At 38.8% G+C, this 11,098-nt stretch overlaps 2 protein-coding genes across 2 annotated transcripts in view; both read left to right on the forward strand.

The window, feature by feature from the left end:
• slc16a5a (solute carrier family 16 member 5a) overlaps positions 1–7,982 on the forward strand; it is an 18,597-nt gene extending 10,615 nt beyond the window's left edge. Inside the window, exon 4 of the mRNA XM_010769970.1 lies at positions 5,544–7,982. Coding sequence (XP_010768272.1) covers positions 5,544–5,809 — 266 coding nt within the window. The 3' untranslated portion in view covers positions 5,810–7,982. The remainder of the gene's footprint in view (positions 1–5,543) is intronic.
• A 992-nt stretch (positions 7,983–8,974) lies between these two features.
• The window catches only part of tap2t (transporter associated with antigen processing, subunit type t, teleost specific), a 15,863-nt gene continuing 13,739 nt past the window's right edge, over positions 8,975–11,098 (forward strand). Inside the window, exon 1 of the mRNA XM_010769971.1 lies at positions 8,975–9,026. Coding sequence (XP_010768273.1) covers positions 8,975–9,026 — 52 coding nt within the window. The remainder of the gene's footprint in view (positions 9,027–11,098) is intronic.

Consider the following 11,098-nt stretch of genomic DNA (forward strand, 5'->3'; position numbering starts at 1 on the left):
GAGTGAGAAAGGGCGGGTCACATTCTGTCAGGTGTCTTGAGTCTGATGTGAGAGGGGCGAGCCTTCATCTTCTGCGTCCGACAGCCAAAAGGTCAAAGTGTTTCTGGTAAGGGGCCGCACTTTACAGTCACTGCCCTTCTCAAGTGGTAAGTGCTCAGGCTCTATGAAGGAGACACTTAATCTAGGGGCTGCTCAGTTGGATGTAGCCTTGCCCAGAGGCCAGACTGGGGTGGTAGATTCTCCACCTTGTTTGAATGAGGGACGGCCGCTTCAATGTTGGTTGGTTCCAGGGATTGGCAGACGCAGGGTGGCACTCATCCAGTTCCTGGATTGCTGTTTCTTTTCATGTATAAGTTGTTATGGGTTTGTATTTTGGTTTTATCACTGTGGATGGAATTTGTTTGAGCAATAATACTGAAAGATTAAAGCTTGGCAAGTAAAATGAACAACAGGAATTCAAGCATGAATCCATGTTGCGCCAACTCCTCTGACCATCATTTCCTGTGTAGTTATTTTTAGGGCAAGCATAACGGTCTTTATTAGAAAAGATGGTCATTTTGATGACTCCTTCCAATCCACCCCTAGGCCCCAAAACAATCCAATAGAAGCAATGATCTCGCTGTCTCTACTTTTTATTCATTTACCCCAGGGACACTGTGCCGTTGTAACTTTTTTTAGTATGGGCAGGAGGCTTGCACGTCCCATGTTTATCGATCTTTATTTTGGGGATGAACCTGTTAAAGGGGCGGATATGTAACCCTAAAGCCTGCGTTTATGATTCTTCATAAAAGGGAGTCCATTTCTAAATATGTGAAATCTAAAGTTAAAAAATGGAATTTACGTGATGCTTAGTTTGACGGTCTTATTTCTGTAACAATAGCTTGTTAGAGTTGGGCTATTTAAAGGTGTGCTTGACCTCGTCTAAAGATGATTCGCTGAAATGAAATGGGATATATCAGTTGGGAAAAAAGATTTGTCCAGCACATTGGGCAGTTCTTCCCACTTAAAACGTGGGAAGCCTGTAATTTTTCCTAGGTTACCTCAATATTGAGAGCCAAAAAAATAGTGGAAGAAAAAATCCGAAAATCACATGTTTGTTTAAAGATTTATTTGGCATTTGATGGAAATGGTTTGGTCCATAACAAGTTCCAAAGTTCATCTCAATACTTTGTTATATACCCTTTGTTGGCAATGACAGAGGTCAAACGTTTTCTGTAAGTCTTCACAAGTTTTTCACACACTGTTGCTGGTATTTTGGCCCATTCCTCCATGCAGATCTCCTCTAGAGCAGTGATGTTTTGGGGCTGTCGCTGGGCAACACGGACTTTCAACTCCCTCCAAAGATTTTCTATGGGGTTGAGATCTGGAGACTGGCTAGGCCACTCCAGGACCTTGAAATGCTTCTTACGAAGCCACTCCTTCGTTGCCCGGGCGGTGTGTTTGGGATCATTGTCATGCTGAAAGACCCAGCCACGTTTCATCTTCAATGCCCTTGCTGATGGAAGGAGGTTGTCACTCAAAATCTCACGATACATGGCCCCATTCATTCTTTCCTTTACACGGATCAGTCGTCCTGGCCTTTGCAGAAAAACAGCCCCAAAGCATGATGTTTCCACCCCCATGTTTCACAGTAGGTATGGTGTTCTTTGGATGCAACTCAGCATTCTTTCTCCTCCAAACACGTCTAGTTGAGTTTTTACCAAAAAGTTCTATTTTGGTTTCATCTGACCATATGACATTCTCTCAATCCTCTTCTGGATCATCTAAATGCTCTCTAGCAAACTTCAGACGGGCCTGGACATGTACTGGCTTAAGCAGGGGGACACGTCTGGCACTGCAGGATTTGAGTCCCTGGCGGCGTAGTGTGTTACTGATGGTAGCCTTTGTTACTTTGGTCCCAGCTCTCTGCAGGTCATTGACTAGGTCCCCCCGTGTGGTTCTGGGATTTTTGCTCACCGTTCTTGTGATCATTTTGACCCCACGGGGTGAGATCTTGCGTGGAGCCCCAGATCGAGGGAGATTATCAGTGGTCTTGTATGTCTTCCACTTTCTAATAATTAATCCCACAGTTGATTTCTTCACACCAAGCTGCTTACCTATTGCAGATTCAGTCTTCCCAGCCTGGTGCAGGTCTACAATTTTGTTTCTGGTGTCCTTTGACAGCTCTTTGGTCTTGGCCATAGTGGAGTTTGGAGTGTGACTGAGGTTGTGGACAGGTGTCTTTTATACTGATAACGAGTTCAAACAGTTGCCATTAATACAGTTAACAAGTGGAGGACAGAGGAGGCTCTTAAAGAAGAAGTTACAGGTCTGTGAGAGCCAGAAATCTTGTTTGTTTTTAGGTGACCAAATACTTATTTTACCGAGGAATTTACCAATGAATTCATTACAAATCCTACAATGTGATTTCCTGGATTATTTCCCCCCATTCTGTCTCTCATAGTTGAAGTGTACCTAGGATGAAAATTACAGGCCTCTCTCATCTTTTTAAGTGGGAGAACTTGCACAATTGTTGGCTGACTAAATACTTTTTTGCCCCACTGTATTACCTTAGTAAACACTGTTCCTGCTGAGCATATGTTCCTGGATTTCAAATGTCAAAGCAGTCACACCTTAAGTGACCTTAAGTAGCTGTTTAAATATTGTAATCTTGAACTTTTGATCAGGAAATGATGTAACGGTGCAGTGCCATGGTCAAATAAACGACATTGCCAGTTATGACGAACCGCATGACGTCATGCGTTTCCCGGAAGAAACAAATGGAAAAAGAGAAATCTCCAACGAGGCGTTCTGGGGCAGCATAGACAGGTCTTTCCTGTGTTAGAGTTTTACTCGCTACAGGGTGTACTTTGAGGGTTTGTGACTCTGCAGATCGTTTACATGCAGAAAAACCTTCATAACACACAAGGGGACAGGTAATAACCGGAAAAGCATGACATGGGACCTTTAAACTTACAAAACACATGAAGTCAGATGACCTGCATGTGTGTCTGCATTTTACTGCCATGTTTGTTCTTTTGTTGGTTATGAGAATGGCAATACATGTAGCAATAGACAGCTCCGCCCCTCCTGCTCGAGGCTGTTGCTGTAAATAACATCGTCATACTCAGCACGGTTAAATGATCCGGTATGAAACAAGTCTGCGTCTAATGCTGGAGGAGGGGGGGGTATTCATGTTGTGGAGCAGAGCGGGGGAAGGGCAGAGGCCTCCTCGTCTCAGATGACAGGTATGCTCCATGTTAGTCTCAGTGCTCTTATAGCCAGGCCGTGATGTAACCTCAGATACGAGTCAACACACGATCACACACGCTGGGATTCTGACACAACTGAACAAAAAGGATTAGGTTACTAATAAAGAAAAATACTCTATTACAAAAGGAAAACATTTTATTTTGTGGGTCAACAAATTCTTTATAAGTCCATAGATAGTTTCCTGCAATATAATGTACTTTTTTTGGAATTAATTATTGTGCAAAAAAAAGGAAAGGTTTGAGACGAATAAAAAGTATAATAATAATAATAATAATAATAATAAAAACTTTAATATTTAAAAATATATATATACGGTAATAGTTTTTTTATGTGAAAATTAACATAAAAACAGGGAAAGTCTTAGACATAAACAAAAAGCAAAATAAGATGGAAAATAAAACCTTAAAATAAATAAAAATTAGAAACAAATATTGTGGAGAAGAGAATTTATTAAATGCATATCATCGTATGGATATTGTATTTAATGGTAAAAAATATATAAAATAAAACATACTTGAATGGCTAAAAACTATAAAAGTTAAGTAAAATATATATTTTTCTAAATGTTAATGTCAGGCCTGTTGTTGCTGGGGTATTATAGTTGCGCTGAGTTTAAAAGCCAAAGCTTTTTCCTGAAAGAGCTTCTCCATTTTCATGAATGCAAATATGTGTTAATCATTATTCACTCACAGTTGTAGAACTCATTTGTTTATATGTGTTGAAGAATAAATTTGCCTGCAGATACAGTTAACATGTTAGCATACTTAGCTGACAGTGACTAACAGACTGTAGGTCAGTTACTACCTCTTCGACCTATTTGATGTATTTATTTAAAAGGTGGAGACCTGTTATGGCAATATAAATAGGGTGATGTGATCTTAATCCGTGTATGTACATTTTGAACCATACACTTAATGTTGTCATTGTATGTCTTTAGCCATATACACACACTCATAGCATTACACACTTTCCTAAAAACACTCCATTCTTTTTTGGACTATGAATCTCTTTATTCCTAATGATTGGCATTGTAGCTGAAGTGGTTTATAAACTTTATTTTTTAACTCGATGAAATCATCTATTAACCGTATAGATACAGCTGGGGGAAATGAATGACTGGTTATGATTGTTTGAAGTTGCTGTAACTGAAATAAAAATGAGTTAAACAAAAATAAAAAATAAATCAGACATTTGAGAGATTGAAAAACTAAACAGAATTTAGTGCCCCAAAATATGTTTCAAACATTTTTGATTTTCAAGTTTATACTCCATGCCTAAACACTTTTTTTTTTTTTAAATAAAAAAGACTTTGGGTTTGGTACTATTCCACTATGAATCCTGTTGTTAAAGCACAACCATCTTTCCTATCCTTTCATTCATCTCTTGCCCTAGCAACTCATTAAAGTATAACAATTCTACCCAGGGTTCGAGTTATAAACTGAGCTCTAAGAGGGTTTTTAAAACATGCCCCCCCGGTAAGATTTGTTTTTACATTTTGGAGTTAAATGCATCAATCTGGTGCACTTGGAGGGGGAAATAAAGAGACTAGATATATGGAAACACCCATATGAAACAGATGCCACATCATGTAGACAGAAAGTCACCCTGTGTGAGGCAAACCCACATTTGCACAGCGTTGCGTTCACAATACATACAAAAAGAAAAAATCTCCAGGCCATCGGGAAACCTCCCGGTCCTACCCATGGCCAGTCCGGGCCTGCCAGCAGCCCTCTACTTGCTACAAACTTAAATATGAAAAGGTTCAACTACGCACACACACATCATCTTGGCTCGCGCAGCACGCTCACATGCATAGCTTGCGCAATAATGTATTGTTCACCTTGGAGGTGCAGTGCAGGCATATTGTCATTCAAGAGATGCGTAGTTCTTTTGGAAAACATGTTTTTCTTTTAGCCTATTTACCTCGTTAACATAAATAATACTCATTACATTGACACATGCATTATTTGTGATTTAAAATAATGGTTGTTGGTAATGTATTAGCGACCCCCACAGATGTATGATTTCACTGCGTCCGTGGGAGCTCAGACCCCTCCTTATGGGAGCTCAGCTCCCATTGGCTCCCACATAACTCGAACCCTGATTCTACCAAATAACACTGTCTTAATTTGTTTGTGTATTTAACAAATGTTAAAGCTCTTTTAGGAACCTTATTATGAAAGTTTCCCTGTTCTTTTAAGGGAATTATACAACAATAGAAAATACCTTTTTTAAACAAATGTTACCCATAAAAGACAAAACATAATGGATGATGTTTCTTGTTTTTGTAGGAGTCCTGATCGACAGGACGGGCGAGTACTACCACGTATTCTTCGCCTGCAGTGCCGTGGTTGCCTCCTCCGGCGTGTTCCTCATCGTGGCGTTTAGCTGGCTGGACAAAAGGGACAGGAAGTTGTCGAAGCAGGGTCCCCCGTCACCTCTGCCTGAAGCAGCCAGACCTGCTGTGGACCTGGCTCCGGACTGCCAGTACCGCAGCGTGCCAACAGAGGGAGATAAAGACAAGGCCTCGTGTGAAGGAGACACCTCCAGCGTCTGAACCCCCCCCCCTCCTCTAACACACATCACAAACTCAATCAGCTTTCCAGATTGTTTCCGGATGTTTGCTCCAGCCAGCTCGGTGCTCCAGATGTTGCACTGTTTACTTTCCCGCCATCTGGTGCGCCATAAAAGTCAAGACGAACCACAATGAATAATTAATGTTAGACAACCTTTATACCAAAATGAACAGGTGTGCACTTAACAACTACAGTGATTGTACTATTTATTGCAAATATGCTGCTGATCCTATCAATGTGATCACACAATCTATCTTACATGAGGTATCTCACTTTATCAAGCCAAGTTACATACATGATCCTTTGTTGAAGAAATCACTGAATTTTTTTCTGGAGTGTTTTTAATGATGATAGTATATGATTATCAATAGGTCTGGTTAGCTGCTGTTAAATGATACAGTATAACAAACAAACTAAGTAGAAATATAAATGGGTGAAATCAAAGTGATGGCAAACATAGTTGAGTGAAGTCGCTCCCTGAGTGCTTCAATAAGAGTTAAAGAAAAAGATGGTGTGATTATTCTATATTTGTCCTAGCTACCTAGTGTAAAAATAATTTCTGGTTATTTCATTAAATGCACATTTCTTTAAGGATTTGGGCCTTGAATGTGCAATAAGAACTCATATAATTCAGATTGTACTACTCCTCCACTCAGTGCCTCAACATGATGACCACCTAAAGGCCCTCATCCCCTATCAGGATAAATATTTATGTTGAACAATATTTTATCCCAGAAGAATATTGCAATTAACTTTTATTTATTTAATTTCAAGACCACTTTATGCAGATGATAATACAACAGAACAATAAGGCAAGCTCACCATTTAAAAGAGCTATTAACGCCAATTCTTAAGAATATTCCGAAATTGGAATAAGGATGTAAAAGAAAATAATTTTCTAAATAAATAAAAGATCATAAAAATAAAAATGAATGTACTGTTAATAAGAAATATGCAGCATCAGCTTAATGCCCAAATCTTGTTATAATAGGAAAAAACCTTTATTCTTTCATATGTTAAAATGTTAGCACCATTTATTGTAAGCAAATGCATGTAAAACAATATATCGAGGTCATGTCCATATTTTGTACAAAAAATATATATATTCAGGTCCACATTATGTATGATTAGTTGATAACCTTATAAGTGACACGGTACCAGTTGAGCGCTTTGTTTAAATTTAAAAGATAAAGCAGCACATAACTTTGGTGCAAACAGGTCACAAATATATCAATTCGTTTTTTATGGCCTCAGTAATCGGCTACACACCAAATATTACTCAGAAAGGCAGAAATCATGCTTTTGTTGGGACGACTTTTAGCGGCGGATTATTCCACATTTCTTCCTTTAGTTAGAAATGTGGCAGCAGTTCAGTGTATGTGGGATTGAGAAGAATATAGAATATCATCCTATGTATCCTTTTACTAGCAATAGCTTGAGACGTGTTACTGTTGGCCTTTATCAGCCAGGAAGAAGAAATAGGTTAAGTGTTTTGACATGTTAAATATATTTTCTTCAGTGTTTTGACATCTTAAGTAGGAATGTGTTTATCTTATGTATTGTGGAGGCATTACACACCGCATGCTGAGCATAACACACATATTTATGGTCTGCTTTAGATCATTACATCTCTTTGTTGTTTACTGTGACATGTAGAAAAATGAACATTTGTACTGTATAAGCAGCAATTAATCATGTTTGTTTAGTGTTTCACATGCTTTCTTTCCTTAATGGAACAGTGCCTTTTTATAGAACTGCTGCATTTAAACCATATGAAAGTATGGAGCCCTCTCTTGAAGATAGAGGCAAATTATTTCATGTTATATCATTTTCTTGAGAGGAATGTTTTGTATGGCACTAAGGAGTTTTATCACACTGTAACTGAGTTTACCTTAGCCCTAATCAGCTAATGTATGGCAGACTTATCTTTTGGTAAACGAACCAGTGAGACTGTTTTGTGTCCGATGTGACTGAAAATGTCAGGTGTGAGCTGAAGTGCAGTAAACAAAAAAGAGACGTTTCTCTGCAATGACAGGATTTATGTTAATTTGTCAAGGCTAGTATTGCTTTGGGCCAAATTATACCTTTTATTATAAATTCTTTATTTATACATTTTGAACAGGGGATAGGGGAGAATAAATGTTTGAATATTAACGTTTTTCTCTGTGTTTTATTCGGTGAAAATCCAAACATGTATTATGTGCATAAATGCAATCATCAAAAACCAAATCACCCCTTTCAGGTCAGTGCTTTCATCCTCAATATGTTAAAATGCACTAAATCCAAAATTCCTCTGGAGGGCATAGCAATGTGTGTGATTGCTAATCTATCATATTGAGCAGACGACACTTTGTATGAACACGTTTCTGATACCAGTGTTTACATTTGGGTGTGAATGGGTGAGTGCTGACTTGTGTTAAAGCACTTTGAGTGCTAAATACATTTACCAGCTGCAAAATCAATGTAATGTGATAGACAACAATAATTATAAACCAATACGTCATCAAGTGGCGCAGCAGGGCCGTTCCAATGTCCAGCGTACTTGGAATTCCACCGAGGCCGCGTCCTTGGTTTGGGGGAAATTTCGAGGCTGCACATGGGTAGACTTCGCGTCCTTAAAATCCCCACAATGCTTTGCGCACGGACCAATTTCAAAAACCCTTGCGGAGAATGGCTGAACCGACGCAGCACACATTTAAATGTAAGTATGTAGTGGCGTAGAACATGTGTTGCTAAATATGTTACTTTGTTATATTTGTTATCACCAAAAATGTGTTCCGTGAAAGTAATGCAAGTTCATAATTAGATAGACATCGTGAGGTATTTATTTTCGGTACAGTTTATGTTGAAACCGTTAGAGAGAGTGGCACACTTGTTAGCCTGTTCCATTCTTCTTTGTTTTCCGAAGCCGTGGCTTGGAAGCAAACTTGCTTTGTTTCTGAAGGAAGTGACTTGGAAGTACACGACTACCAAGCCAGCATCCTCGAGATTGAGAAACACCCACAGATGAGATCTGCCGCCATCTTTTGGCCATAATGTGTAAAGGCTGCTGCTCATTGACTATTCTCTTGTCTTTATACATCCTTGGTTAAAGGAAGTGCAAATGAAAGCGTAAAGCTCAAGATAAGGCTATGATTCTATGCACTATGTCGTGTAATGTCGCCTTGTTTCATGAGAACGGAGACGTGTACGGAGACGGTACAGATAAAGCATACGTCACCCATCTGAAAGTGAAACTAAAAGTAGCCTATAGCAGTTAGCTAAATGGGGACTCTGTGAGGGGAAACACACGGTAAGTCCTACAAATACACCTTATTACCTGAAATATATGGGACTATTGTGTGCCACAGGTTTGTTAAGCGTATTATCAAACAGCAGCGAGGGCGTAAGCAACCCTATAATCTTATCAACAAGTGTTTTAGGAGTTATTATCGAACACTAGCTAGCAGGATTAAGACCACTACATTAAAAAACTATACAAAAAAGTTACGAATTCATAAAGTTATGAGGGTTCGTTAAACTAAACGTAACGGGGTGCATAGTTGGTGATATTGTTGCAGGCATGCTGTCAGCTAACAGAATAAATATTTCTGGTTTTACTCAGGTTAATGTTAATTAGGCACTGAACAACATATATTTCTACATAATGTTGTGTTTATTGTGAGAGTGTTACTTATATACTTTTAATATTTAAGTACAATAAGAAATGCATTGTGTTTACTTAATTGCTATAATCACAAACATATAGGCCTACAGTACAAACCTCCAGTGGTTTAAAGTACATTTACTCAAGTACATTAAGTACTATTTTGAGAAACTAGTACTTTAACTAAGTATTTTTAAAGGTCCCATGTCATGCTTTTCCAGTTATTACCCGTCCTCTTGTGTGTTATGTAGCTTTTTCTGCATGTAAACGGTCTGCAAAGTCACAAACCCTGAGTTCAGGTTGAGTTCAGGCTGAGTTTCGCGATGAGCACACACACAAACTAAGGCCCAATCCCAAACCACTCCCTCGACGCTACCCCTCCGTGACGGAGTGAACTCCGTCTGTAGCCACACTCGCAGCTCAACGAGGCTCCCTCCTGTCAGGTGGAGGCAGTAAATACAGCAGCAAGTTTTGGGACAAACTCCCCTCTCTCCGGCAGAAACAGGAAATGCCTTAACTGTATGTAACAACGGTTTCAAATCAGCATCTCTTTGACAAAAAATGTAAATTAATAACTCAAATAAAACTATAAATATAAATATATATTATAAATATATCAAATAAAATCTTTTAATTGTGTTTTTTGTAAAGCTCTTTTAGTTTTAAACCTGATGTTTATAAGCTTCTTAGTTTTTGCATACAAAAAACACAATTAAAAGATTTTATTTGATATATTTATAATATATATNGATATACAAAGTTGACATGCGGCTATACCAGCAATGCTACACTGTGTGATGCTGGGACGGGCTGAACTCACCAGGATTCGCGGAACCACACGTGACGTCACGACACAGCACCAAGCAGCGGCAAGTTTGAATCCAGACTTTTCTGGATACCTCTGAATTTGACCCATTTTCCCGATATTAACAAGTGATTTACAGCAAATAGGAAACGATATTCGATCTATATCACGTGTTACTGGAATAAGACCCAACAAGTTAATGCATTTTGAAACAGTTCTATGATCTTTCAGCTACAGTAAATTATGCAAGATAAGGACTTTAACTTGACAATCCACTGTCCGGCACATACGTTAACGCTCTTTGGTCATCAATTTGGACACCTTTACAATATTTATCTTTATGAAAATGTGTTTGAAATGCGTGCATCACGTATTGAAAATGCTGCTGTTATAGTATAATTAGTCTAAAATATCATTACAAAAGTCATGCGATAGTATGTTGAAGAAAGTCATAGTATTGTTGAAAAAATATGAATATAGAATACAGTGTGGATCATCAGAAGCAGTGTGTCCTTTCAAAGTTGACGCCTTCCTGCAGTGTCTCCAGTGGTTTTTGCATATTTTGGGAATTATTATTTGCATTACTTTCTGCTGACACTAGGTGCCTCAACTAGTTTCGAAACTGTGGCGCGCTTACACTGTAGGTGCGCCGCGTTTGGGGGTGCGGGTGCTAGTGGAGCCTCGCAAATGGGGGTGCTGCAGCCCCCTCAGCACCCCCCCTTCCCACGTCCATGGGTTTAAAACTAAAAGAGCTTTAGACAAAAGTAACACAATTAAAGATGTTTGGAGTTTTATTTTAGTTATTAATTTTGAATTTTT

This window comes from Notothenia coriiceps, unplaced genomic scaffold (genome assembly GCF_000735185.1).
Source record: "Notothenia coriiceps isolate Sejong01 unplaced genomic scaffold, NC01 NC01_scaffold00008051, whole genome shotgun sequence".
In the NCBI taxonomy this organism is placed as follows: Eukaryota; Metazoa; Chordata; class Actinopteri; order Perciformes; family Nototheniidae; genus Notothenia; species Notothenia coriiceps.